The following is a 26,231-nucleotide window of genomic DNA, read 5'->3' as shown; positions in this document are numbered from 1 at the left end:
TTGTACCTCAGCTATGCTTCACGTCACGTCAATCGAGCGCGTCGGCTTGCTCCTTTGGCTTATTGACGCCTTGTTGGCGTGGAGCAGCGAGATGGCAACGCCTTTGCAGATGCCCCCTCTGCCGCGAGATGCTCTACAAGTACTAGACGTACTCGAGAGACGACTTTCTGATGTTCAAGCGACCCTACGGGAGCTTCAACCGGCGACGCAATCCGGTGACGTGCCAGACACGAGTGTCCACGACTTGCGACAGGATGTCGAGCTCGTGCAGAGAGATATAGAGGTATACGAGCTCCACTATAGCATTCATGCACGCTATAACGATCTCGCGCACAGGAGCTGTTACTCATAGCCGAAGAACAAGAGCATCCCTCGACTCGCCAAACGATACTCAGCCTGGTTGCCGAGACACAAGCGAGCGTTCAGTCATGCACCGTCGAGTTACGAGCAGTCAGTCTAGCGCAGTACAGAGCTTCCAAGAAGCCGGCCACTGCAAACAAAGCAAGAACCTCGAGGAGGCGGCGTAGCACGCTCACTCGGCCTGCTTCAAGCTTGAGCAACGACAGCGATAGGGCTGGCAAAGCTTCGTATTCTCCCTCGACCTTACGAGAAGAGGCGCCACTACTGCCACCTCGTGCCAATGGCAATGGAAGAGACGCTGGCACAAAGCAGAGCAGCTCGTCTGACGACGCCCTCATGAGCGCGACCTCAGATGTCACCGAAGGACTTCGACGAACGCTGGGTCTCATGCAGACTGAGCTCGATCGCTCTATGATATCCACGCAGCTATTAGGCAAGTCTGTTGCTCAAGTACTACAGTAAACGAGCTGACCACCCCGAGCAGAGCAATCGTCTACTACACTTACCGCGACTTCTGATCGATATTCGTCTTTCAGCGGTCTGCTCGACGTCTCGAAGCAACTCATCACCTCGTTGCAAAATTCCGATTTTCTAGACAGGCTCATCATTTTGGCTGCTCTGACGCTGTTCGGTCTTGTCTGCCTGTACATCCTCAAGCGACGCGTGCTCGACAAGGGTCTTCGTGTGGCGGGCTTGTTCGCTCGCTTGCTGCCTATTGGGCTCATCAAACGTGCACTGCCCTCACTAGATCTCAGTCGGCTCATCTCGGCCAGTAATGCATCGCTAGAAGTCACACCAGCCAGCGCAGACTCGCTGGACGTAGGCGAAGGATTAGCTAAAGTGCTGCCCACCAGTATACTGGCCGCCGTAGCATCCAGTGCAGAGGCATATCTGCAGCCCACACCGCTTGTGAGCCACGTCGACAAAGAAGAGGAGCGGCCTTTCAGACAAGGCCTCACTGTCGATCTTCAGCCAGAATTCTCGACCGAAGCACTCGAAAAGGGCGACGAGACCTTCGAGGGGTACGCCTACGATCCACACGAGCAAGATGCGTTCGCGAATAACGCTAGTACTATTGCTTTATTCGATGCTGCCGAGATTGATTACGCTCTTGCTATGGAACCCTCAGAAGCTGCCTCGGACGAGCATCTGAGCCCGCTCAGCCAAGAAAGCCTCTCTTCAGACGAGCAGGCTGGCCCGACTTCATCCGAGCAAGATGACATTACCCAGAACAGTCCAGAGATTACGCTCGCTTCCGAATCAGAGGACATGATCTCACAAGAGCATCATGCTGGCGACTCAGACACCGAGCAAGTGCTGCGACTGCCCACAGATACCCTCGCGGCCATGGAAGACGATGCACGAGACCGACTGCCTCATGCGCAACCGAGCGACGATGCACGAGACCAAGTATCCGATGCAGAGCTTAGCGAGGAGGCAGCTCTAGAATCAGAAGCGATAGCTGCGCCGCCTCTTGATCAACCGGAAGATCAGATGGCCGAGACAGCGGACGACGGTTCTCTACGACAGGAAGCTAGCAAGGGAGCCATGCCTGACGATGAAGAGCCTGCTCAGCCTTTGCCTGCCACAGCGCCCGAGCTAACGGATAGGGATGCCGCAGACGACGTCCCAGATGGCGAGCCTGCTGATCCTGCACCTCTGCCGCTTGTCAGGTCATCGAACGATGAGGATGCAGCGCCAACAGGGGAGCTCGAAGAAGGGCTGCCGACGATGGCACCATATGTCGAAACGACGCCCGATGAGAGCGCTCCAATAGCGGATACAGAGACTGGCGGCGAGGACAGTACCCGTGTCGACGCTGAGCATGCAGAGTCTACAGCACACCCTGGCGAGCTTGCGCACGATGATCTATCTGGAGCAGACTCTACGCTTGCTGAGCCCATCTACGCAGAGGAGCAGCAGTCTGTTGCGAGAGACTATGTAGACGCTGCATTTGACGAGCCGACAAGTTCGAGCAACGAGATGGGACAGGAGGCTACAGAGGTGCCTGACGCTCTCAGCGCGCATCTAGACGTGGGCGATTCATTCTCATCAAGCGTGGAGGAAGACGTCACCCTGGACCCTGAGCCTGAGGAGCAATCTAGCAATGGCGCTACTGCTGTTGATAGCGGAGATGACGCTTTAGCGCCTTCAAAGACTCTGGAAGAACAAGAGCCAGACTTCTCTTTCGATCCCGACTTCGGGAAGGACGCAAACGTTGCGACAATAAGCACTCCCGCTGCTCACGAGGACGAGGGGGAACATGACGAATTCACCCCTACGAGAACACGCGAGGAAGATCTAGGTCTCGTGGAGCTCGAGGATACTGACCAGCTCGAGGACATGGATGACGAGGCCATGGATCCTGATCAAGAATTGACGCTATCATTCGAGCTGGCTGAGCAATCCGAGGAGGTCATGTCCACTCCAAATACACACGAAGGCCCACTAGAGACTGGCAAACTGTCTCAGACCGAGAAACTTGGTGTTCGTGCCGTGCCGACTGCGGCGCGACTGCAAGATCAGCTTCATTTGGAGCTTTAAGCTCCACGCTCTCGCTTGGCAATGGCTTTCGTTGGCAAAGGAAAGTCCATGGCGGGCTATTGCCACGTGCTTTTAATCGACGGTATCGCGTTTTCCATGTGCAGAGTGGACAAACCCACGACCGTCTGTCTCCGCCTACGGTGGCCCTTTCGCCAACGATTGCTGATCAAGGCTTGTACATGATATTGGCCCGCTCGCAGATATGCAGCCAAGCGTCTGAAATCCATATTTCGAAAGGTCTCGTCCAGATTGTAGCACATGTGTGGTCGCTTTGTGTACTTCCCGATGGACGAGAAGCTTTGGAATTGATTGGGCTCAAATAGGTCCGAGTCCCTCGTACCTCTGCTTCGGCGGCAACGCCAGCATTGCAAGGGCAGAGACCTGCCAGTCTGTAGTCCGTGAGAGGTCTGCAAGGCCCGGGACACGGTGGATATACAGGGTCACCTGGAGGTCGATCTGAATTGATCGAGCCCCGCGTGGAGCAAAGTTTGGATGTCGCTCGCAGGCGCACTCACCACGACCGGTGCGACGACAAGAAGAGGTCACAGGCACCGCGAAGGTAGTGCTACGGCATCGCAAGAGTCTGACGCTCAGGTCAGACCCTATAGATCATCGACAGGACGGTCTCGACCGACGTTCTCCGCATTGACGGCAACAAAGACAGCAGGCCAGCTGGTCTCGTCGTCACAGTCCAACGGACATGAGCCAGCCAACAAGAACATCACAATGACGTCCGAGAGACTGCAACAGACCAATAGACCAGGTCTGACGCACTTCACGCCTGCACGGAGTCGACAGACTTCGTCAGGATCCACCGACACAAGTTCATTCACGTCTAGAGGTCAGCAGACGACAGCAGACATGACTTACAGCTCCTCGATGGGTGCACATCCTGCATCCATCGATATCAGCATCCGACCAGAGCCTTCGAGGCAGATGAGCAACACGTCCTGGGGTCCCAGCAGCCTCGGCGCAGCTGGTGGATTCCTAGACGACGATGAACTCTCTAGATCACTTTCACAACATCGTCAGTCAGAGGAGCTTGCTCGCTCCTACAATGCCAACATCAGACAGACCGAAGAGCTGTCGAGATCACTCTCTAGACAGCAACAGCTCCAGCAGGAACGGGACCGCTTCCTCAACACCAACTTCTCACCGCCCCCAAGCTCGATGCACGAGCGCTTGTCGGGGCCCACGTCCACCAATCTATCCAACATGTCGCCCTTCACACGAGACGGCGTGACTCTCGCCGTTGCCGGCTTCACATATCCCAACGCACCTCGAAGTACGCTCACAGCCGGTCTGGGCGCAGTTGGGTCTGGCCGAAGAAGACGCGGCGACACACTCACAGGTTTCAGAGGCAACGCACTAGACGAACACGAAGAGAATGAGCATTACGTAAACGGGAATAAGTCAGGAGCGTCTAGTCGTCGACATTCGGTGTCTGCCTTTGGCAATGGCTTCACGGTAGCAGATCCTGCTGCCAATGGCCGCAGTCAACATGGGTTTTTCTCTTCAGAACAGGAGGAAGATCTGACCAGAGGAAGATCTGGCTACGCTCGGTTACCCGCCGCTGGCTCCAATTTCTTCGGCGGCAGAGGTGGTCCGACGATAAGTGACGACGATCTGGCCTCAGATCTCAATAGCTTGCAGCTCAGCCTCGAGGATCAGGCAGCTCAGCAGCGACGCAGAGAAGGACAAACAGCCTATTCTGTCAGGCATGGCGCCCACTCGCTGCCCGGCTACTCTTCGCATGGCTACCTGCCCGCTTCGCCGCCTTTCTCATCGAGCCCGAGCAAGCCTTCAGAGACTTCTCGCTCGCCGCCCACAGAGAGCGCCAGCAGATCGACGTCGCTCTCTCACTCGCAAATGCGCTCACCTCTTGGGCTGGAGAAGGAGTTGTCCGACAATCTTAGCAATCTAGCCTCACCTCACTATGCAGCCAAAATCTCGCCCAGCTCGCGCTATGCCAATCTGCGATCAGCTCCAGGTTACGCCGAGCAACAAGACGTGCTGTCTACCTTCAACGCGCCTGTACCGATCTCGTTCTCGCAAGCAGCCGCAATGAGGCCCTACAGCTCTGCTACAACCTCACCAAACTATGGTCAACCTGTGCCTCTTCCATACACTTCATCACGTCAGCCAAGCTCTGCACAGCATCAGCAGCAAATGTCATCGCTGCAGCAGCAGCAAGCGTATCATCACACATCTCAGCTCAACATGGCCAGTAGTCTGGGCTTGGGCGGCGCGATGGCACTGCCTCATGATCCCGATTACTCTGATCTTGGCAAAGGCGTGCCATTGCATAGTGTACCGCCCAACTCGCTGCTCTACATCGTCGAGTTCAAGGCAGGCAGGACAGATCTGTTTTTCCTCGTGCCTTCTTCAAACCAACCGCCCGTCAAGAAAGGCGAGCTCGTCATCGTCGAGGCCGACAGAGGTCGAGACCTGGGCAGATGTGTTCAGACCGAGATCAGCTTGGCAGACGTGCAAGCGTTTCAGAAGAATCAAGTCGAGCAAGCGCTGGGTCAGCTCGCTTCAGCACAAGTTCCCGGTGTGTCAGCCATGTCGCCCGATTCTCAGCCGAATCCAAACACGATTGCGAGGATGACAAAGGAATTGCATCCCAAGAAGATGTTCGGCGTAGCAACGGCTGCAGACATACAACAGCTCGGCCAGAAAGCTCAAGACGAAGCGAAAGCGCTCGTTGTCGTTCGCGCCAAGGTCGGCCAGAAGGCCTTGCCCATGACCGTCAAAGATTGCGAATGGCAATGTGAGTCCCGAGTCGAAAACACTGTTGTTATGCGCGCTGACTCTAGCCGAGCAGTTGACCGCCGACGCTTGACGATCTATTTCGTTTCGGATCGACGGGTAGACTTTAGAGATCTGATCAGAGAGCTTTTCAGATTGTACAAGACCAGGTTCGTTCCCTCTCACTCCAAATTGACTCTGCATCAATGCTGATGGCGTTGGCAGGATCTGGATGTGTTCCATAACAGACCCCATCATGACACCCATCTCTGTCCAATAATCACACATCCGTCCGTGTCCGTCGGTGCCGCAATTTGCAACGTGCACACTGCATTGCGTTGGCTTTTGTACTTTCATCTCTCATACGCCTTGCCATCTGTTTTCGCAAGCTGTACGATCTTATTGCATCGCTTAGCGCATCGCTTCGAGCATTTGTTGCCTGTCGATTTCGATAGCCCAAGCTGGCAACTCTGCTTGCGGAATCGATGAAATCAATGAAACAGCCCACGGGCCTCTGCCGCCTTGTGATGAATGCAGCAGTGCGCAATCCGTACGAGCAATGACCTTATTAGCCGAGCTTAGCCTCGCGCTCCATCACGCTCGCGTCGAGCTTGACGAGCAGGACAGTCCGCCTCGGAAATGCGTCCGTAGGGACGCTATGAGCCGTCACACGAGCTTGGCAATTGCCTCCGTCGCAGATCGCTTCCACGAGGCCAGCCATGAAAGCCATGCAACTCAGTTGGCTCATGTCTTTTGGAATCTCGATACTTCGGGTCAGGATGGGATCGTTGTCGGTGATCATGTATTCGTCCTGGTTCTCCGTTGATTTCTCGAGCGCTGTGGCCGGTGCACCGAAGAGATACTTGTACACCTGGGTGTGAATGTAGAGCAGCAAAGGCAAGAGCCGTGTCTGACGTGTTGGACCGGTGGCCGTGCGAGAGGTAGAGATTGGCAGCGATTCTCGGAGCGGGAGCAGCTCTGCCAACCTGGCTCCGACTCTGTAGCCCAGTGCGCTCAACCTGGCCCTCTCATATCAGCAAAGGGAGCGCCAATCATGTATACAGGGCGAACTGACTTGCGCTCGAATTCTGCAATGCCCGTGACTCTGTTCTGAGAGTAGGAAATGATAGCGCTGAAGAGGAACTGCCAGCTGGCGAGTGCGACGAGGTGTGCATCGGCTTGTGCAGCGGCAGAAGAACGACTGGCCGAGCCAATACTGACTCCGCTGGCCAGTGAACCTAGCGTTGAAGCACGAACGGGTACAACGGATTTGTCAAGTATACTCGGTCCTCTGAGCTTCAAGACGTGCGCAGTCGAGGCTGCAGATACTGTTCTGCTGCCTGAACGGTCAGCCATTGCCAATTGCTCGAGCGCTCAAAGTCGGTAGAGGCGATGAGGAGAACGCGACGCGATGTAGATCAGGGAGATCGTCCAACAGATGCATGAATGTCTACACATGAGCAGAGCCGAAGACCTGGAAACGAGAGCAGATGGACGGTCCATACTCTTGGTAGTCGGCCTTGCTATGGCAGTATGAGTAAAAATCGGGCTGTCCGGCTGGTCAGCTGAGGCAACACGCAAGGACAGAAAAGGACTAACTGATTGGGCAAGCAGGGAGCCGCCGTACCAGACTGCATACCGTTGACGCTTGTGTGAGATGACGTTCACATCCACGCCCGTGCTCTGCAGTGCGAAAGTTCTAGTCAGCTTTTGCACAGCTGAACAAGAGCGTGTACACGCCTTCATGAGATTGCCAGAGTTGACTTCGCTTAGCGTCAATCGGGTATCGACAAGGTTCTTGAGATCGCGTTGTAATCTCCTGCCAAAGTGATCATACATCGTCGAACCGCCCGATAGGACGATATTCTTGTAGAGACCTCTTCGAACGTCAATCGGACTCGTCTGGATGACATTATCCACGACCTCTGGCAAGGGCGTCAAGAAATCTGAAGAGTATATCTCCGGATTGAAAAACACTTCGGGCACGAGGAATCTCTCGTAGCCAATGTCGACAGTATAAGGCTTGCCCGTCACCGAATGTTTGCCGTGATATTGCGCAAAGTGTTTGGCGGGATCGGAGTCGTACTTCCTGAACTCTTTGACCATGTCACCGCAGACGTATGCGTAGTCCTCCTTGATCTTTTCTGCTATCCTCAAGGACTCCTCGGGCGGTATTGCTTCGTTTCGTTCTCGTAGGAGTTGTTGTGTGAAGTAAGTCAGATCTCGTCCTGCTATGGGGATATGCTTGATCGATGAGCCGATCACGTAGCCTTCAGCCTGTCATCAGAGCGTGTAGTGAGCAAAAGGCAGTATCATATGCAGCATACCGACGGACCACCGGGATGACATGAGTCACGCCGTCGCCAGAGTCAATGACGGTGCCTGTGAGCGTCCGGTCGGTGACTTTGGAAGATGTCCAGGAGGCTGCCAGTGCGAGGACGGCTTGGACTGCGATATAGATGCCTTGCACGTTGAAAGACTCGAAGAATATCTCGGCCGTCATCTCACGATTCTCGGGTGGATTGAGAGGTGGCTCTGTCTGCTCATGTCGCACAGCGTCAGCCCATCTCAACGGGCAAGCTGGAGCAGTGAGACGTGCCAGGAGAAAGTAGTGATCCTCTGGCTCTGCTCGCAAGTACTTGAATATGCTCTGCTCGTACAGCCTCTCCATGTGATCCCAGTTCTCTACGATGCCGTGCTTGATCGGGTAATCGAGTGCATACGTCTTCGAGTGAGCAATCGCTTCATCGCCGATGTAGAAGTCGAGATCCTCTATGCCTCGCTTGCTGGCTACGTTGGACGATGAATGACTGCTCCCTCCGCCTCCTCCTGCCGAGCTAGAAGACAGTCCGCCTGGTTTGGAGGGCACGGCGGGTGCTCCTGCTCTGCCTCCGGGTGTACGAGTGGCGATACAGGTCGGAAAGACGAAGGAAGGCTCCGAGTTGCCTGCGAATCCCATCTTGGTCCATCCCGTGCCAGAGTCGCACACTGCCCGACCAAAGTCAGCCTGACCTCAGCATTCGGTATGGGGGAGAGCTGACCGATGGGCGGCAGCCTCGCCATGCTGTCGGTCTAGCTTCTTCGCTTGACACACTCGAGCTAGCTGCCTGCCTCGGCCGAGCGCAATGAGCGTGACAAGGTGGGGGTCACCCTTCAGCCGCGTCGGGACATCATCAGGCACCTGCTCGCAGCGCTGGTTCTCCAGCAGACCCACCAGCTGCCTTGACGCCTCTGCGCAGCCAGCTAGGGTCGCCGGAGCTCATCGAAGCACTCTGACGCTATGGCAGATCAGCTTGGGCATGGGGACCCTGCGAATAATCCAAATGTTGCAGTTCGACGAAGCAGCAGGAATCGCATACCCTCGCACCGGGTCACGGAGCCACTCACTGCCTCTTTGGCGCCTGCTACGACAAGCATACGGCGTGCGACGCGATCTGCTTCGGCAGCGTCTGACGAGCCTGTTGCTGGACCGAGCACGACCTCGTCGCGTCAGACGAGCACGAATAGAGCGAGAGCAAGAGCTCCTGCGCCTGCTTCCACTCTGCCCGAGCGTTCAATGTCAAGCCAGAGTACAACATCAATCACGCCCAGCGGAACGAACGGTTTCTCCCAGCGAGCGCATATGACGCGGTTGTCGGAAAGCGCGATTGCAACGCCAGAAGCGAGCACGAGTCGACGTGTACTGCCGCATGGCAATATCGGTATGGCCGGCATAGCAGGCGCAGGCCTACCTGGAACGCCTCTCTCTGTCTCTCTGGCAGGCTCGCCGTACCATGCACGGTCCAATCATGTCAGACGACCCGTGCCTGGTCCGAGCAATCTGGCTCGACAGCGGGACACAGATGATCATATCGAGCCTCGCATAAGCCGCAAAGGCAGCCTGTCGCCTACGTTCAATAAGATCAAACCGGCTGGTCTTGCCTCGCCACGAAGTCCAATCTTTCAACCGAATCCGCCTGGAAACGTCACCTTTGACGAGTCGAGCCGCGTCTCGCGAGCGCACTCTGCTTCGATCAGCCAAGGAACGCCATACAGACAGCCACAAGGAGGAGACGAGACGCCGTTCATGATGAGGTTGGAAGATCAGAATAATACCTCTACGGTGCATCTCTCGCCCGTCGTTGGACGACCACGACAAGCAGTCTCTCGTCATCCCACACGACCACGTACATCCTCGCCTCTAGCAACAAAACGGTACGAGGCGACAAACGGTCAAGACACGTATACGCCTGCGACGAGGAATCAGCCTTATCTGAACGGCCACGGAAAGCGCAAAGTCAGCGCGAAGGATGTCTTGACGCGCAGGCTCGGGCCAAGACTATCTCACGATACTTCTTCTGCCAATTCGAGCATGGCGGCAGATTTACCACCGCCGGTCAACTTCAATGGCACCACGAGCACGCCCTTTGTGAACAGGGGATCTTTCGATCGAACGAGCCCGCTCGCTACGACGATCACCTTGCCTGAAGACGCCGTCGAAGTCGCAGGCAATGTATCTAGAATCACCATCGATGAAGACACGGACGAATTGAGTTTGCTCGATCATGATGCGCTGGATGGGGTCAAGTCGGAGGCTGCTGTGCTGGACGAAGAGGAGGAAGAATACGATGAGACGATGGTCGATAGGATGCGGAGCTGGCGAAATGATGCCATGGCGCAGCATCTCTATAGCACTGCCGAGTTCTGGGGTTCCAAGGCATTAGCAATGACCTGCAATGCCAACGACGCATTCTGGCTCGCCCAAGTTCACTTTCTCACTCATCAATATGCGAGAGCAGAGAAGATCCTCTCTGCTCCTCGTGTAGCTATCATCGAAGATTCTGTCCCCGCCGCCGGGGCTTCAATGGAACTTGATGGGGCAGACGCGCCTTTGTATACTGCTCAGAAAGGCAAACAACGAGCAGATAACATAGATCATGCTACGGTCGTCTACCGGCTGACAGACAAAAGCATTGCCTGTCGATACCTGTGTGCGCAATGCCATGTCAGGTTGGGCGACTGGCAGGCAGCTCTCGACTTACTGGGCGAGGAGAACCCTTGGCGCAATAGATCAGATATCGAATCTGGTGCAAACGTCAAAGCTGACGGCGGCATCAAAGTAAGTCACTGTTACGTTCGATACGTCAAAGCTGAGCTTTCGCGCAGTTTGAAGCATCCATGTGTCACTTGCGAGGTCTCGTTCATCTACACCACAATGCGACAGATCGAGCTAAGCAGTCTTTCATGGAGGCACTTAGCCTCGACGTCAAATGCTTCGAGAGCTTCGAAGTACTCACTTCTGGCAGTATGATGACACCAGACGAGGGTGAGCCGCTGCTTCTTGTCTCATTGAGCTATTCCTCATGGATGGCATGCGCAGAGTGGGAGTTCATACAAGGCCTGTCGTATCGTGTGCAGATGGCCGAAGACGGCGACTTTGCGCGCATGATGTATACTGTGCGGCTCAAGAAGGTGCGTGCATGATCGATCCTCTCACCTGATGCTGATGCGGTCCTACGAACAGTACAAACACAAGGCGGAGATCGCTCAGTGTCGGCAACGGCTCGCACAAGAGTACGGATTGGCGGATGATCCTGACGTTCTTTTCGGTCTTGCCGATACGCTCTATGCTGCCTCCTTGTGGCAGGATTGCTACGAAGTCACTTCACGCACCCTGGACCTGCACGACAATCATGAGCCAACGATGCCGCTGCATCTGGCTTGCATGCAGCATCTCCCTCATTTGCGCAGTCGGCTTTTCATCCTCGCGCACGATCTTGTCGACCGGCTGCCTGACTCTGCCATTTCATGGTATGCTGTCGGACTGTGGTACTATGCCGGTAGACGGTGGGAAGAGAGCCGTCGATATTTCGGCAAGTCGGTCTTGCTCGACAATCGATTCGGTCCTGCTTGGCTCGCATTTGCGCATTCGTACGCACTCGAAGGCGAGCATGACCAGGCCACGACGGCATACAGCACTGCCCAGCGACACTTTCAAGGGTGAGCCGTGTGCAGTCATCGCGCCACTGATGCTGAAATCATGCCCAGCACGCACGTCCCGCTGCTCTGCATTGGGATGCAGCACCTGCAGTTAGGCAACAACGATCTCGCGGAAGAGTACTTGGACGCTGCATACGCCATGTGCAAAGACGATCCGCATCTCACTAACGAACGCGGTGTGCTTGCCTACAACAAGCAAAGGTACTTTACACTGGAGAATATCGGGTAAATCTGACGATTCGTGCAGATTCACGGTCGCCGTTGAGCTCTTTGAGGAGACGCTCCGGCTAGCCCGAGATATTCAGGGCCCGCCGAGTCTGTGGATTTCCACAGTTCTCAATTTAGGTCACGCTCACCGTATGCTCAAGTCAGCTCTACTGCCCTTCTCCTTGCTGCGCTGACTTGGTGTTGGTGGGCTATAGTCACCACGAGCAGGCTGCCAGCGCATTTCGCGAGGTCATCCAGCTCGACTCTCAGTCATCTGCGGCATGGGCCAGTCTCGGCATGGTCCAGCTCTTGCTTCACCAGCGAGACGAGAGCATCGAATCACTCCATATTGTGAGCCTAGTTCTATGTACGGCAGCACAGACTGACATCAAAACAGGCACTCTCGCTTAATCCCGCCGATCAGGTCTCCCAGAGTCTGCTAAAGATTGCACTACAAGACATGCTCGATGCGCACCCTGTCAAGGACATATCGACCCAAGTGCGCCTTCCTGGCCTGCATCCTCAGACAGGGCGCAACCTCGACAAAGAAGTTGCACAATTCGAAGAGAGGGTCGCTCAGGGTCGCTTCGAAGAAGACGAGGCGCCAGCTGAAGAGAGTCATCTTGTCATTAGCGAAAACATCCTCATGCAAGCTTGACTGCTGGTGGAAGTGAACGAATATGTGTGCGAAAGTGCGTGCATGAAGACATGATACACGAGATACGATACAAAACAGCGCGTAAAAGGGTGGCCTAGAACATCATGATCATCTCTCCGTCGTCGAGCATAGATGTGTCCTCCGAGACGGTCGAGTTGGTGATGCCGAGAATATCGCCATCAGTGCGCTTCTTGGGCTTGAACGTAAAGCCAACGAATACACCACGTCCAAAGGGCTCATCTTTCTCCTGGACCGCATCGACATTACGTGCCTTCTCGCGCACTTCGGCATATTTCGCCATATCTGCCGGATCCTCAAAGTTGTCAAAGTAGCCAGCATCGACCTCGGAGTCGAGTGCAGGAATGAAAGGAGCTGGCTTGTCGCGTAGAGTGTCCCAAGGTACGCCGGCGAAGAAGGGGAGCGATTTGAGATCGTCCATGCGGCTGACTCGTGACTTCTTGTCTGCCAGAAGAGCGGTGATAGCAGCCCATCCGTTGTCGCTAAGGTTGAAGATTTTGTCTTCTTCGCGATCGTAGTGGGGTCGACGCAGGTAGCGCGTCCAGTTGCGAAGATTATTCCAGGTCTCCTCGGGTGAAGCACCACTGAAGGGCGGGAAACCGGCCAGAAATTCGAACAAGATCGCACCGAGCGACCAATAATCGACGCTGAATGTGTAAGGCTGACCACGAAGCGTCTCCGGTGCCATGTAGTCGGGCGAGCCAACGACAGAATCGGCATAACGCGCATCAGCATTGCGAAGTGATTTGTAGATACTCTTCATCTCGATCGTGCTTCTGAAAATGAGCTCTTGATCTTGTTTGACCTCGTCAAGCTGCTTGCTCATCAGTGACACTGATCACCTCATCAAAGGATACTCACGCGGTGCTTTAGGTTCTGGATCTTGCCGGGATTGAGCGCTCCGGCGGCAAGGCCAAAGTCGGTGAGCTTGATGTGACCGGTAGAGTCGATGAGGAAGTTTTCGGGCTTGAGATCGCGATGGATGTAGCCTAACTTGTGGAGCGCATCGACTGAGCAGAACATCTCTGCAATATAGAAGCGAGCATGCTCCTCTTTGAGAACGCCGGAATTGTTGAGGAGCGTTCTGAAGTCACCGCCGGGCACGTATTCCATCGCGAGGTAGACATGCTCCGGGTCTTGGAAAGCGTAGAGCAATTTGACGAGCCAGGGAGTACGGGTAGCCGTGAGAATGTCGCGTTCGGTGAGGACGTGACGGATCTCGTCCATCTTTGCGAGGGTCTTCTTCTTCATCTTCTTGAGGGCAGCAACCTCGCCAGTGTCCTTTCGACGTGCGAGATAGACTTCACCATAGCCACCTTGACCGACTTGGCAGATGATGTGGAATTGATCGACGAGCAACTTTGTACGCCGCTTTCTCAGCAGTACGCGCTCACGACCGCAATAAGATGACCATTCGGAAGCGAGTGCGGGACCCGTCAGCTGAGCATCGCGTGAGCATCTCTTCGTTGCCTGAACTACGAAAGGCTCACGTTTCGCGAGATGACATCTTGCTTGAAGAGCGAACAACGCGATTTGCGCGCGCCGACATAGCTGATGAGGTCGAAGTAGTAGTCGAAGAAGAAGAGCTGAGCGACGTCTGACTTTCGCTTGACTTCGGGCGACTGCAAGAGCTGCTTCTCCCATGGCTTGAAGCCTTGACCCTTTCGCCAGGACATGTAATCGCCCGCTGAGCTGCTCGTGTCAATCTGACGACGAGCTACTGCTGCACCAGTCCCTTTGAGTCCGCCGTTCTGTGCTTGAGCGAGAAGTTGCGACATTGTTGGCTCGGCCGCAGGGGTAGCTGTCGACTTGGCTAGCATCGACTTGGCTTTGTCACCTGACAACTTTGTGGGCGATTTGGTCGGAGACGATGGTGCCTTGGCGCCGGCTGCTGTTATGCTGGACGACATGGCTTGTTGCATCGATCGCATGTCAAATGCACCGTTCTCCTTGTCACTCCCGCCTTTGCTCGAGGCTTTCGTAGGCGACGCGGCGCCCTTTGCGCCGGACGACATTATGGAGCTTGCAAGCATGTTGCTCTGCGGTGATGTGGGCGTCAAGACACGCTCGCCCGCTGCCATCACGCCGGCACTGACTTTGTAGCGTTACCGCGCAATGGGTCGCGACGAAAAGTAGATCCTACTCTCACGTGACCAACCCCGGAAATCCAAGGAAATGATGATGCATCTGATGCATCGCCGAACCTTTGTCTCTTTCTTGACCACTACGCCAATTGCTCTTTCCGTCTTCACTTCCTCTCCAGATGCAAGCCAGTGATACGCTTATTCATGATCTTTCCAATCGCGTCGCAACATGCGGGTGTTCGGCCACGGAACAGACTTTCTCACAGCAGCGGCTCCACTGTGTATCGCCTACACATGGTTGTAGAGCCAGTAAGTTGTATCGACGCCATCGACGAGCAGAGTCAAATCTTTGCCATCGTTCTGTATGTCACTTTAGATCTAGCAAGTAGCAACCACTTTGTCGAGACGACGTACACCAAACGGGATCGGGTCGCCTGCGCCGTACGTATATGTACTCTTGTCCCAGATATTATAGCTGTATGCACTCTGACGCGAGCCTGGTCCGACTGCAAAAGCGATTCCGATCGTCATGTCGAGCGTTGTCTGGCCGCTCACGCCGTTGAGCTGTCGGTCGTTTCTTGGTCAGCGTTGACCTCGCGGACTAAGCTCGCATACACTCCACGCGACCCAGTGTGTGCCGTAAGGATCGACGTGGTGATCTACAATCACCGGATTGGCCGGACCATCAATCGTAGGCTGGAATGCTCTCAGTATAGTCGTGGGTATACAGAAGACGGAATTGTCCCACCGGGTTGGAAGCAGTGAGATCCCATTGGGCAACGATGCCGAGCGTGTAGATGATAAACTTGATGCGGTGGGTGCCAGTGGAGAAACGCTTCTGGATCGACGTCTCCTCGACAAACTGGGTCGGCAGCGCATGACAGACTGCAAGAAGCATGGCCAGCACGAGGAATACAACCCATTGGGCTTGTGCGAGCATTTTGCTGCTAAATGGAGCAAAAGCAAGAGATCCACTTGCCTCTGCAGTTAGCTGATAGCTGATAGGGGCCGCTGGCAAAGACAAGCAGATGACACATGACACATGACTTTACGACATGACCCTGTACAACCCTCACTACCGAGACTTGACAGATGTTGTCACTTTGCACGATGTGAGCAGGCAGAGGGGAGACGCTGCGACGAAGAATGCATTGAGCAAAGCGCAGGACTCGTGTCTCTAGCGTCTTTCGACATTTTATGAGCGAGCAGTTTCGTGTTCACGTCGAGAGAAGTCTCGCTTCTAGGCCGGTGCTTTGCCCTTTGCTTTGTCCAGCATGGCGTCCAGCTCGTTCTCCTCTTCAGCATCCTTTGCTTCTTCTTCTTCGTCGCCGCCTTCGCCCAAGCCCGGGTTCTCCTGTATTTTTCGAATCAAGTCAGTATGGCGTGGAGCGAGTGAACGAATGGACAAGGAGTGACCTGCTGCATTTGTCGCATCATGGCCTGCAGTACGGGAGTCAGCCTTGTGTGAGCTTCCAATGAGCCGAGCGTACCTCAAAGTCGGGTTGCTCGCCGCCTTCACCGCCTGCGCCGCCCATACCACCGAGCGCGCTCATGTCTGGCATGCCTCCCATGCCACCCATGCCGCCCATGCCGCCCATGCCGCCCATACCGCCGCCGGCTTGCATCTGCGCCATCAGCTGTAGAGAGATAGCTATCTGATCAGCGCATGCAGGCAGAGAGAAGCGAGCAACATACTTGTTGCATGTCCATGTTGCCCGAAGGTCCTCCGTCTGGGCCGCCCTCGTCGGCATCGGCAATGTCATCCTCTGCGCAATCAGACAATACCACATCAGACAGCTCCAATCTGATAGAATGACTCTGGACTTGCGTTCGTCTTGGTCTTTCCACTGTAGAAGATGTGTTGTGATCAGCAAGTGAGTGTGCCGAGGATGCAGGGGACTGACCTTGCCAAAGTCTGTCTTGACAAAGTTGACTTTCTTGTCTTTTGTCAGTCTTGGCCAGTAGTCCTCCTTGAGCTCTGCACGTGACTCGTGAGCTCCTGACCCTGGCAGGACATGAAGCATACCTTTCTTGCGCAGGACGAGCGTGAGGCTCTTGCCCGTGAGAGTAACCTTCTTGCCCTCTTCGGGCTCGACCTCCTCAAAGAGCTCCAGCTCGAATGCATAGTGTTTCTGTGGGACGGCAGAGCTGACCGACTTGCCGGAGGATGCGGAAGAAGCCGTGTCTGCGTCAAATACGATCTTCTTGGCAGAGATGTCGAGCTTGTAGCTGCTCGAGATCTCAGGAGCGTTGATCGTTATGAGCAGGACATTCTTTTCCTCAGCGTAGTCTGAGCTCCTCTGAGCCCAGAGAACTGTCCATTGTACTCATCATCAGTCACAGCATCGCTCAGTAGCAACTCAAACGCACCCTCTGGGTGCACTTTCGTCGTCATTTCGGCTGCTGATCAGAAGAGTGACGGCGTGTGCTGAACTTCGCTTGCTTCTCCGCTGCCCCGCAGTCTCACTCTACGCCGCACGCAGGCCAGCAAGTGGACAACAGCCAACATGTCGAGTCTCGCGCTACGGCGCAGTCCGGTCTCGGCGCTACGAGCTCAGATACAAGCGACCAGTAGACAGCAGCAAGCGAGATGGGCGACGAGCACGGCCGAGGCTGCAAAGGAGAAAGCAGGGCAAGCATCCAGTAAAGCCAAAGAAGCCGCTTCTTCCGCTTCCGACCGGGCTGCTCAAGTCTCAGAGACCGCAAAGAAGTACCTCGGTCAGGCAGGCCAGAGTCTGACCAAGCTCACTGGATCTGCCGGCGAGCGAGCTTCCTCCGCTCTGGGTGGTCCGCGCCTCTTGTTTCCTCCTCGCGAGTGCCGTTGGCTGACAGAGGCACACGAGGACAGCCTACAGAGAGCCGCTGTTCTACAACGCGGCAGTAGCGAGAGAAGTACTCAAGCAGGTCTACATTGCCGAAAGACTCGCTCCTCCTTCGTCTGTCGGCGAGATCAGATCAGCCTACGAGACGCTCTTCAACCGCGCCAGAGATCCGCAGTACTGGCGTTCGACCATCGAATCCGGTGAATGGAAGCGTGTATGTCCCTCTCATCCTCAACGAGTACAAGTAGCTCAGATAGCGCGGATAGGTCGCGATATACGCTCTCGAAGCGATTGGCATCTTCACGATTGGAGAGATGATCGGCAGAAGGAAGCTCGTTGGCTATGGCAAGATCGAGTCTCACGGTCACTAGAAGGCCGCTGCGACTGGACGCAAAAGGTACGGGTGCATAGGCTCGGTTGTCAGACTGCATGCATGCGACCGGAGCGACAACAGGGTTTTATCTACAGCTACTCTCTTACAGATGGGCTCCCTCTCTTCGAGTGAATAACCCTCTTCGGCCGCCTGGATTCCTGATGGCGCACCAGAAAGCAGTACGCTGAGCAGGTCCATTCTCGGTGTAATCCTTGACCAGTGCTGGGTGCCGGCCTTCGATCCCTTTGCGCGAAGTCGGCAGGACAGCGTCCTTGTATTGCTTCGCAAAGTAAAAGACAGGCTGTCGCTTGACCTTGTTGACCTTTTCTTGCGAGTTGCCGAGAGATTGAGCTGCTTGACCGGCTGCAAAGGAAGCCTCCTTAGCCGGCTCGGCGTCCATTTCCTCCTCTTGCTTCTTTTCCTTCGAGATGATGTTCTTGTTGATTGCAGCATCTACCGTAGCTGTATCGAAAGGCTTGCATGGCAGCGTCTCCGCAAACTCGCGCATGTTATCGAGCGCCTTCTTTGATGCCTCAAAGGTACCTGTGGAAAGCTATCAGCTTAGGTGTTTTGAACAGTTGAGACACACTTACGAATCATCTGGAAGACGTGAATGGCATCCTGGTAGACCTCATGCACGACTTTATTGCCTGCTTTCGCAAGCTTATGCGCAAGCAGAGTAGACTCGTCCCGCAAGACTTCAGCGTCACCCGACTGAATGAGCAGAGGCGGCAGATCGTGCACGTCTGCAAAGAGCGGGCTCGCGTAGGGATGATAGAGATATTCTTCCTCCTTGTCACCCAGGTAGAACTTGACAGGGTTGATCGGTCCATGCGATTCTGGCTCGAGAGGGGCGACAATGTAGTCGTAGGCTCCGTTGGTATCGTGCGAGCCACTACCGTGCGAAAGGTCGAGCCAGGGTGAGAGCAGCATACCACCGGCCATTCGTGGAAGGCCAGCATCACGAAGAGCGAGCAAGGTAGCCATCGAGAGACCACCGCCGGCGGAGTCTCCTCCGACGATGATGTTCTCTGGCGGTATGCCGAGATCTTCGGTCATGTGCAGGTAGGTCGAGACAGCATCGTAGATCGCGCCTGGGAAGGGCGTTTCGGGCGCCAGCCTGTAATTGACCGCGAGGACGCGGCAGCGGAATCGACGGGAGATCTGTAAAGTGAGAGGACGATGCGTTGCTGCGCTCATGACCATGTAGGCGCCTCCATGAAGATACAGGACGACTCTCTGTGGTAATGCTTACGTCAGCACGGTTTGACATCAGTGAGAATATAGACTTGCATCGCTCAGAGCTTGACCGGGGGTGCTGCGACCGGTCCATAGACGCTCATCGACGACCCATTCGCCGGGAATGACGCGAGAGCCATCCTCGGCCTTGTCCGCTTCGGCGAGAAAGCCTTGGATGCCTCGTGTCTTGACGGGGACTTCATAAGGACTGAGTAGGAGGCCTTTCGGTGTCGGCAAGAACTTGTCTAGATCGGTGAACTTGCGCAGTCCTTTGATCGTGGGTGGCTTGGAAGGCTTATATTTGGCCGCCGTACGGACACTATTAGTGAAGAGAGCGGTAGGCAGATCCCAACTCGGCTTTTCTGGGCCCAAGATGTAATGCTTCAATGTCGTCGAGACTAGGACGAGTGCTTGGCCGGAGAGGAAGGGTATGAATCTAATCATGCGAAACGGACTGATGCGTCGCTTTGGCTTCATTGCATCGCGTGATGTCGAAGAAGGATCGCCAGCTAGCGCGTTGCTGTCTGCCATCTTGACCTCGAGCCCCGAGCTCCCGTTTGCAGCGCGGTACACTCGATCGCTTCAAGTCTAAGTCTAAGAGATCAATGTCCTGAACGGGCGCTGCAAGCGTGTTGCCAGTCTGGCGGTGCGGGTGTGAATCCTCCGGGGCGAGCGCGTGTGAGGCACGGCGATCGGCGTCTTTGAAGACCGAGAGCCGAGTGGGTTGGACCAGCCTGTCCTGATTGAATTAAACAAAGTTTGACGTCTCTGATCAGCCAGCTTATCGATATCGCTCGACCGCATGCTGGAGTTGCCCTCTTTATCGTCTGCATCCTCAGCAGCTTTCCTTACTCTCGAGAACTATGAGGACTATCCTGTGCACTGTGCTGCTTGCCCTAGCAGCTCTAGGTGATGCTAGACGCTCTCGACATCCGCGCAACGTCAGAGCAACCGCTTGGCATGATGCGCAGGCGAAAAGGAGCTCGCTAGAGCGCCGTACGGAGACGCTCGAGCTGTCGAGCTCTGGCAAAGTCGCGCCAAAGTCTGTTCAATCATTTGACCGTTCTGCAGGATGCTGATAGCTCAGCAGAGTGCTCGTGATCTCTATGTTCGCTCCAGAGGCATCAGTCTGGTTTGAACCGTATAAGCTAGTCCACAACATTACCGTCCCCGGCTTGTCGGTACTCTATCCGCAAGTGCACTGCAACAGCGCAGGCTCAGTGTGTCTCTACACGACCGGTTCGTGCCTGCTCGCGCAAACCTGTGCGATAAGCTGATATATTCCTCGCAGGCGAGTCTGAGATCAATGCTGCTAGCTCTGGCTCCGCCTTATTCCAGAGCGCGCTCTTCGACTTCACGAAGACCTACTTCTTGATCGCTGGCATTGCCGGCGTGAACCCGTATCACGGAACGCTCGGAACGGCGGCTTTTGCTGCCTTTACACTTCAGCCTACGCTTCAGTACTTCGGAGATCATACCGAACTCGCCAAGACAAAGGCGTGGGGCAACAAGTTTGAGTTCTGGGCGTTCGGCACGAACCAGACGGGTGTCTATCCATCTGAGCTTTACGGAACCGAGCTGTATCAGCAAGTCCCATCGATTCCCCATCGCGTTGCTGCTGACTAAGGCGATCGACAGGGTCAACACGAATCTGCTCAAGCGGGCTCTTTCGCTCACCAAGAACGTCAAGCTCAATGACTCGTCAACTGCCCAGGCTTACAGAAAGCGGTTCGACTATGCGCCTGCGAACCAGCCTCCGACGGTCGTGCAAGGGGACGTCCTTACTTCCGATGACTACTTTTTCGGACACTATCTAGGTAGGATATCCATGATCTCAAGCGTTCTAGGGGTCTGACTCGGAGCGTCAGGCTATGGCTTTGGCAACTATACAAAGCTGTTGACAAACGGTACGGGCACGTATGTCATGACAGCTCAGGAAGACTCGGCGACGGCCGAGGCACTCCTGCGCGCTACAGTAGCCAAAAAAGCAGACTTTTCGCGATTGATGATCCTGCGTACTGCAAGCGACATCGATCGCGCTCCGCCTGGCGTAGACGAGTACACTGCGTTCGAATACGATCAGGGTGGCTTCGAGCCGTCAATTGCTAATCTCTACCTCGCCGGTTCGCCCGTCGTCAAGTCAGTACACACGTCGTATAAGCTGAACCTCGCTGACATACACGAGTAGTGACATTCTTGCCAAGTGGAACACAACTTACGAAGCCGGCATCGCACCACAAAAAGATGGCTTCTATGGGAACATCCTTGGGACGCTTCGTTCATAAATCCAGGATCACCATCATCGACATAGACGCTCGTATGAGCATAGACGGGTCAGAGGGAAATTCTCAAGTGCACAAGCACAATGCATGCGTATCTTACATGGCATTGTCATATTGCACGCTGATGTTACTAGGATCTTGCTAGCTTGCGATCACATGGACACTATGAGGAGGGGCAACAGCTGCCTATGTGCATCCTGAGTGCCATTTGCCTGTCCCCACACTGCTCACCAGTGCTTCTCTACGTACATATAGGCAGGCTCGCAGAAACCTTTACGTCTAGCTTTAGCATGGCTTTACAGGGCACTTCCTGCTCGATGCCACCCTCTCGGAGGCCGGGCTAGACGCAGGAGCCACTAAGCTCGTCAATCACTCAGACGTATTTGTGCTTCGGGATGTAGCATCGATGTCCGTAAGGGAACACGCTAAGATCTACGTTTTTCTGGCCTCACGCGCATACATCCTCTTGAGCTTGCTGGGTCGCTTCTGTCTTTTTCTCTTGGCTAGCCTAAGATCTGAGCCAGCTAGAGCTTGTATCCGTAACCGAGGCGAAGGTAGCAATTTGTATCGTCGGGTATTCGTATTGAGAGGCCTGTCAGCGGTGAGGAGCGCCAAGGTAGGCCTCTGCCGAGTCCTCTGCACGGCTCGCTCAGTGCAACGATCTGGCCATCTGTTTGTGTACTGTTCATGTTGTAAGCTTTGAACAGTCCAAAGCCATGTGCCGTACAGGCAGAGAGCGCGCCCGATGGCGTATATGTGTTCCATCGACGGCTATGCTGGCTATGTTCCGCAGACGCTGTCGTACCAGCTTATCGTCTTCATCGTCCACATCACTGCGGCAAAGATCTGAGCACAGACACGATCACGAGGCGGCAATCGCACATGATTCGACGCGAAAGAGGAGCATCGAGCCTTTCGTCTCTTTCTAGCGTGACTTTGACCGGTTCACGCTGAGATGAGAACAGTCTGAGGCCTGAGAGGTGATGAGCTTGCGAGCGCATGCAGCGAGGGACAGGCGCACTAGGAGCAGAGACAGGTGCATCGAGGTTTTCGGAGCTACTTTGGGCGTGAGGTGTCACGATGAACGAAGAAGCCAGTCGTGGTCGTAGCAGATCATCTAGCGCAGCTCTGAGGACATCTTCGGCCTCGTCTGACATGTACAGATCACCGCCCAGTCTTTTGGCCAATGTCTGTCGCGCTTCCTGACGAACCTCGTCGACTGCCGCAAGCACAGAGACGGCCCTGCATCAGCTGCCCGGCATCTACGTACCTTCACGAGCGGCGTCACGGTGTCTCAAGTATGGACGAAGGTCCCGTACGCGACACAGCGAGAGCAATGCAAGATCTCGGTCTGGGACACTCTACAAGCAGGCAGCGCAGCGCAAGCAGAGGTCGAGTAGCCACCGAGGCTCCCGCTGGTCACACGAGGACGACGAGCAAACAGATCAACGGCACATCGTCTCGTGATGAAGCCTTGGTCAAGGAGCGAGATCAGCTCGCAAAGATGAATGATCTGCTCGAGGAGACAATTGCAGGTCTCGAGACTTCAAAGCATCACATTGCGGTCCGCACGATGGTTCATCCATGGCTTTACACAACTTATGCGGGCTTGCACCGAACGAACAGCGCCTGGAGAGCACGATCGGCACGACAGACTCGCTCCTCAGTCTTTATACCGGCTTACTCTCGCAGACCGAGCATGCAAAGAATCTCATACTCGATCAGGACTGGCAAGGGACATCGACGGTGGGGCGCACAACTCATACGGACTGACCGTACGCTGATGAAGCGACTGCCAACTGTCAGGACATTGCAACGATCAGAGCGCAAGAAGAGGCGAAAGAGCGCGAGAGACAAGAAGCATTGAGGTTAGCGACCGAGGAAGAAGCGCAAAAGAGAGCACGAGCAGAGCAAGAGCACAAGCGTACAGCTCCCGCGAGTAGCAGAGGTCCTTCTACGCGCGGTCGAGGCATCTCAACCACCGCGACTCGATCAAGAGGACAAGTCGGTATGTCACGAGGCAGAGGCACCGCAGCAAGCGCATCAGCTTCCTCCGATACTATTACCGCCACCGCGCGAAACGACGCCGGCGTAGCTAGAGGGCGCGGGACGATCCAGGTCACCGGCGTGAGAGCGCAGCGCGGGCTGCGCAGCCGAGCTCGACCAAGAGGCACTGCATCGCAAGTTTTATAGTCCCCTTCACTCAGCTGCATGAGGTCAAATCGGGTCTGAAGGCGTTGTATGGGCTGTATGCAAGCTTGTTGTTGTGCTCTGCTTGCGAGTGGCATCGCCCAGGCGCCCAGGACCTGCGCCCGTCGCGTCCATGAAATTCATCATTTCGCCGTCAACGTCGAAGCTGCGTGATCCACACACTAGTAGAAGGCCATAAGAGGAGCAGACTGCTATGGATGACTCCACTGACTTGACTGACAAAGTCGACCGACTGGAAATGTCCGTAGGATCAAAGGCTAGCGATTCGCAGACTGCAAGAGCTCAGCAGCCGACAGGGCCGCAACTGCAAGACAATATGATCGCGACTGAGCCTCGAATTGAGCAGACACCGTCTCAGTCCATGCCAATTTCCGATCCATCAGACGAGCCGGAGGCGATGTCTCTAGTGACATCTGCGCAAGCGCAGCATCAAGCGACGCGAGATGTGCCGACTTTGGCCAATGTGTCCGCGCCTGCCGAGAGCGCACCAGGACAAGTCGGGCAGCCCGTCATACGTCATGAATCACAAGATATGCGCTGGACATGCAAAGATATTCTGTTCCCTCCTCAAGCCGGCGCCATACAGCGACCAATCAAGATCGTCACACAGAATCGGAACGGACCTTGCTCACTGATCGCATTGGCCAATGTGCTCATATTACGAGGCGACCTCGTTCTGGCTCCTCCGAACAGAGAAACAATCTCGTATGCTACTTTGAGCTCGCTCGTAGCAGACTACCTCCTCCGCTTAAGCGATCGTGGGGATGGTCAAACGAAAGGACTAGATCTCACTTCTGCCTTGTCCCTCTTGCCCAAGATGCGCTACGGCCTGGATGTCAATATCAGGTTCGATGCGATTGATGGCTTCGAGACCAGCACGACGACTGGCGAGGTCGAATTATTCAAACTGGCAGGCGTCCCGCTCGTACACGGAATGCTGGCAGACCAAGATGACGAAGAGACATACGATTTATTGATGAGCAAAGCGCCAGACTACGACACTGCTCAAGGATTGGTTGCTGAGGGTGATGCGATCGCCCGCGGTATGGTTGTGGGCGCAAATGAAGCGTCAGATGAGCAGATAGAAGCAGCAGTCGATGCGCGCCAGAAGTGGACAGACGAACAGGAAGCGCTCGTCAGGCAAGGTAGCTGGTCTTCATACTCTGAAGCCCGCCATTGACATTCGCAAGCCAGCTATGCACATACGACACTTTCTCGAAGGCGCAAAGACACAGTTGACTTATCCTGGCCTCTTTGCACTCAGTTCGACATTGACGCCCGGCTCAATATCGACATTGTTCTACAACTCGCACTTGTCTGTGCTATACAGACGACCCAACGATCTCGCGCAAACGACCGATTCGGCGCTCTACCTGCTCGTGACGGATTCGAGCTTTGCTTCCGAGCCGAACGTCGTCTGGGAGACTCTTGGCGATCTTGACGGCACGGCCTCAAGCTTCTTCAACTCCGATTTGCAAGCTAGCAAGATCCGAGACGACTACGTTCAGGGTACGCAGAGGCACGGAACGCGCGCAGAAGCGTATACAGTCAATAATGATGAGGCGCTGGCCGCTTCACTGCAGCAAGAAGAATACGATATCCAGCACAGACACCAGCGAAGAGAGGATGCTCAAGCTCAGCAAGCATCTGCTGCTACGCCGTCTCAGATTCAAAGTGCAGACACAGCAGTGCGACCGCCCAAAGTAAGTAGAGCAAAGGTAAAGAAAGATTGCGTCATACAATGAGACCGCAGTGCAATTCCGCACTGTAGCTGTTGTACACTTGTTGCCATCATATTGTACAGCTGGCTCGCGTAGCGATCCAGATCGTAGCAAGCTACTGCAGTGCGCAGCGAGGAGCAGAGCGTCGGCTCTGCTCAATGTAGGACTCTATGAAGCCTGAGCGTATTCGCACGAGTGCATCATCTAGGACGAGACAGCTAGCCAGTGCGCAGGTCGCAAGCCTGTGCATGGCAATCGTCGTCCTCATCGATGAGGCGAGATAGATGACCGACTTGCTGAGAGGGTAGAATGTCGTATCTCGACGAGGCATCTAGCCAGTGGTCAGATGGCAAATCTATACCAAGGCAGCGGTCGTCTTCATCGATAGAACTTGGGCAGCAGGGGCGGAGGGACGGTGCTGCGCCTTGGACAGGACTCTAGCTTTCCAGTCAGGTTGCGAGCCTGGCCTTTAGCAATCGTCGTCTACATTGGCTGAGCGAGCAGGACTAGGAAGAGGCATAGGTGCATCATATTTCGGACACGAGACTGCTAGCCTCGAGTCAGGTTGCCGCCCTGACCTACGGCAATGGTCGTCTTCATCAATGTGACAGAGTCGAGTCGGAGTGCAAGAAAGTCGGGCGAGGGTCGCCTTCTTATACATATTTGACCGTCCTTCCCGTGTTGTGCAAGGTTTGGCTTTGGGAATGATCAACGGAACAGGATGGCGCGAAGAAGCTTAAGTCTGCGCAACGCGACTGCTTTCTTGTCAGATTGCCAGGTGTCCTGCTCTGTCCTGTCCTGTCCTATCCTCTCTGTCGCCGTCCTCGCTACCGACGAGCGAGTGCCCCGATGGGCCCAATGATCGGTGATCTGGCCTAGTCATGCGCTTGTAGCTTGATCGGAGCCCTCTCAAGTGTCGATGTGCCCTCGATGCGTCACCACCGCGACGAGACATTTCACGCCGTTTCTGCTCCTTTGTACA

The 26,231-nt window shown here is 55.1% G+C and overlaps 15 protein-coding genes across 15 annotated transcripts; 7 read left to right on the top strand and 8 right to left on the bottom strand.

The window, feature by feature from the left end:
• Window positions 1–91: 91 nt before the first annotated feature.
• L969DRAFT_95555 (uncharacterized protein) lies at window positions 92–2,904 on the top strand (the record flags this gene model as incomplete). Its single annotated transcript, XM_014711555.1, has 3 exons — window positions 92–283; window positions 337–793; window positions 845–2,904. The coding sequence occupies 3 exons, from the start codon at window positions 92–94 to the stop codon at window positions 2,902–2,904; spliced, it is 2,709 nt and encodes a 902-aa protein (XP_014567041.1).
• A 492-nt stretch (window positions 2,905–3,396) lies between these two features.
• L969DRAFT_76663 (uncharacterized protein) lies at window positions 3,397–5,971 on the top strand (the record flags this gene model as incomplete). The annotated part of the gene is made up of 3 exons (XM_014711554.1): window positions 3,397–5,677; window positions 5,732–5,825; window positions 5,881–5,971. The coding sequence occupies 3 exons, from the start codon at window positions 3,397–3,399 to the stop codon at window positions 5,933–5,935; spliced, it is 2,430 nt and encodes an 809-aa protein (XP_014567040.1). The 3' UTR covers window positions 5,936–5,971.
• A 252-nt stretch (window positions 5,972–6,223) lies between these two features.
• On the bottom strand, window positions 6,224–7,011 carry L969DRAFT_51181 (uncharacterized protein; the record flags this gene model as incomplete). The annotated part of the gene is made up of 2 exons (XM_014711553.1): window positions 6,224–6,674; window positions 6,731–7,011. 2 exons carry the CDS (start codon window positions 7,009–7,011, stop codon window positions 6,224–6,226), a joined length of 732 nt encoding a protein of 243 aa, XP_014567039.1.
• A 94-nt stretch (window positions 7,012–7,105) lies between these two features.
• Window positions 7,106–8,718, bottom strand: L969DRAFT_51344 (uncharacterized protein; the record flags this gene model as incomplete). Its single annotated transcript, XM_014711552.1, has 6 exons — window positions 7,106–7,204; window positions 7,255–7,336; window positions 7,394–7,932; window positions 7,991–8,190; window positions 8,251–8,643; window positions 8,697–8,718. The coding sequence occupies 6 exons, from the start codon at window positions 8,716–8,718 to the stop codon at window positions 7,106–7,108; spliced, it is 1,335 nt and encodes a 444-aa protein (XP_014567038.1).
• Window positions 8,719–8,832: 114 nt separating this feature from the next.
• On the top strand, window positions 8,833–12,531 carry L969DRAFT_88912 (uncharacterized protein). Its single transcript, XM_014711551.1, has 8 exons — window positions 8,833–10,753; window positions 10,801–10,960; window positions 11,015–11,106; window positions 11,159–11,634; window positions 11,683–11,835; window positions 11,882–12,001; window positions 12,057–12,192; window positions 12,239–12,531. The coding sequence occupies exons 1-8, from the start codon at window positions 8,936–8,938 to the stop codon at window positions 12,497–12,499; spliced, it is 3,216 nt and encodes a 1,071-aa protein (XP_014567037.1). The 5' UTR covers window positions 8,833–8,935; the 3' UTR covers window positions 12,500–12,531.
• On the bottom strand, window positions 12,523–14,937 carry L969DRAFT_88911 (uncharacterized protein). Its single transcript, XM_014711550.1, has 3 exons — window positions 14,008–14,937; window positions 13,379–13,957; window positions 12,523–13,331 (listed from the first exon to the last, which is right to left on the bottom strand). The coding sequence occupies exons 1-3, from the start codon at window positions 14,596–14,598 to the stop codon at window positions 12,594–12,596; spliced, it is 1,908 nt and encodes a 635-aa protein (XP_014567036.1). The 5' UTR covers window positions 14,599–14,937; the 3' UTR covers window positions 12,523–12,593.
• On the bottom strand, window positions 14,890–15,541 carry L969DRAFT_18481 (uncharacterized protein; the record flags this gene model as incomplete). The annotated part of the gene is made up of 4 exons (XM_014711288.1): window positions 14,890–14,961; window positions 15,016–15,165; window positions 15,217–15,297; window positions 15,350–15,541. 4 exons carry the CDS (start codon window positions 15,539–15,541, stop codon window positions 14,890–14,892), a joined length of 495 nt encoding a protein of 164 aa, XP_014566774.1.
• A 300-nt stretch (window positions 15,542–15,841) lies between these two features.
• Window positions 15,842–16,996, bottom strand: L969DRAFT_50773 (uncharacterized protein; the record flags this gene model as incomplete). The annotated part of the gene is made up of 8 exons (XM_014711549.1): window positions 15,842–15,955; window positions 16,018–16,041; window positions 16,092–16,238; window positions 16,297–16,365; window positions 16,419–16,448; window positions 16,506–16,579; window positions 16,628–16,915; window positions 16,972–16,996. 8 exons carry the CDS (start codon window positions 16,994–16,996, stop codon window positions 15,842–15,844), a joined length of 771 nt encoding a protein of 256 aa, XP_014567035.1.
• An 83-nt stretch (window positions 16,997–17,079) lies between these two features.
• L969DRAFT_76648 (uncharacterized protein) lies at window positions 17,080–17,794 on the top strand (the record flags this gene model as incomplete). Its single annotated transcript, XM_014711548.1, has 3 exons — window positions 17,080–17,388; window positions 17,450–17,637; window positions 17,690–17,794. The coding sequence occupies exons 1-3, from the start codon at window positions 17,109–17,111 to the stop codon at window positions 17,792–17,794; spliced, it is 573 nt and encodes a 190-aa protein (XP_014567034.1). The 5' UTR covers window positions 17,080–17,108.
• On the bottom strand, window positions 17,449–19,702 carry L969DRAFT_76645 (uncharacterized protein). Its single transcript, XM_014711547.1, has 4 exons — window positions 19,090–19,702; window positions 18,390–19,035; window positions 17,690–18,339; window positions 17,449–17,637 (listed from the first exon to the last, which is right to left on the bottom strand). Exons 1-3 carry the CDS (start codon window positions 19,564–19,566, stop codon window positions 17,900–17,902), a joined length of 1,563 nt encoding a protein of 520 aa, XP_014567033.1. The 5' UTR covers window positions 19,567–19,702; the 3' UTR covers window positions 17,449–17,637; window positions 17,690–17,899.
• A 104-nt stretch (window positions 19,703–19,806) lies between these two features.
• Window positions 19,807–21,458, top strand: L969DRAFT_76643 (uncharacterized protein). The gene is made up of 6 exons (XM_014711546.1): window positions 19,807–20,077; window positions 20,126–20,274; window positions 20,327–20,625; window positions 20,663–20,852; window positions 20,904–21,174; window positions 21,224–21,458. The coding sequence occupies exons 1-6, from the start codon at window positions 19,899–19,901 to the stop codon at window positions 21,318–21,320; spliced, it is 1,185 nt and encodes a 394-aa protein (XP_014567032.1). The 5' UTR covers window positions 19,807–19,898; the 3' UTR covers window positions 21,321–21,458.
• L969DRAFT_88906 (uncharacterized protein) lies at window positions 21,417–22,869 on the bottom strand. Its single transcript, XM_014711545.1, has 4 exons — window positions 22,339–22,869; window positions 22,200–22,290; window positions 22,045–22,150; window positions 21,417–21,998 (listed from the first exon to the last, which is right to left on the bottom strand). Exons 1-4 carry the CDS (start codon window positions 22,472–22,474, stop codon window positions 21,750–21,752), a joined length of 582 nt encoding a protein of 193 aa, XP_014567031.1. The 5' UTR covers window positions 22,475–22,869; the 3' UTR covers window positions 21,417–21,749.
• L969DRAFT_95544 (uncharacterized protein) lies at window positions 22,618–23,510 on the top strand (the record flags this gene model as incomplete). Its single annotated transcript, XM_014711544.1, has 3 exons — window positions 22,618–22,881; window positions 22,944–23,063; window positions 23,124–23,510. 3 exons carry the CDS (start codon window positions 22,618–22,620, stop codon window positions 23,508–23,510), a joined length of 771 nt encoding a protein of 256 aa, XP_014567030.1.
• Window positions 23,511–23,662: 152 nt separating this feature from the next.
• L969DRAFT_88902 (uncharacterized protein) lies at window positions 23,663–25,361 on the top strand. The gene is made up of 2 exons (XM_014711543.1): window positions 23,663–24,673; window positions 24,723–25,361. Exons 1-2 carry the CDS (start codon window positions 23,722–23,724, stop codon window positions 25,271–25,273), a joined length of 1,503 nt encoding a protein of 500 aa, XP_014567029.1. The 5' UTR covers window positions 23,663–23,721; the 3' UTR covers window positions 25,274–25,361.
• Window positions 25,088–26,083, bottom strand: L969DRAFT_535470 (uncharacterized protein). The gene is made up of 2 exons (XM_014711542.1): window positions 25,737–26,083; window positions 25,088–25,686 (listed from the first exon to the last, which is right to left on the bottom strand). The coding sequence occupies exons 1-2, from the start codon at window positions 25,908–25,910 to the stop codon at window positions 25,468–25,470; spliced, it is 393 nt and encodes a 130-aa protein (XP_014567028.1). The 5' UTR covers window positions 25,911–26,083; the 3' UTR covers window positions 25,088–25,467.
• Window positions 26,084–26,231: the final 148 nt, after the last annotated feature.

The sequence above is a fragment of the Mixia osmundae genome (assembly GCF_000708205.1).
Source record: "Mixia osmundae IAM 14324 unplaced genomic scaffold scaffold_7, whole genome shotgun sequence".
Classification (NCBI taxonomy): Eukaryota; Fungi; Basidiomycota; class Mixiomycetes; order Mixiales; family Mixiaceae; genus Mixia; species Mixia osmundae.
The sequence above is the reverse complement of the archived record's forward strand: the minus strand, read 5'-3'. Positions and strand labels throughout refer to the sequence as shown.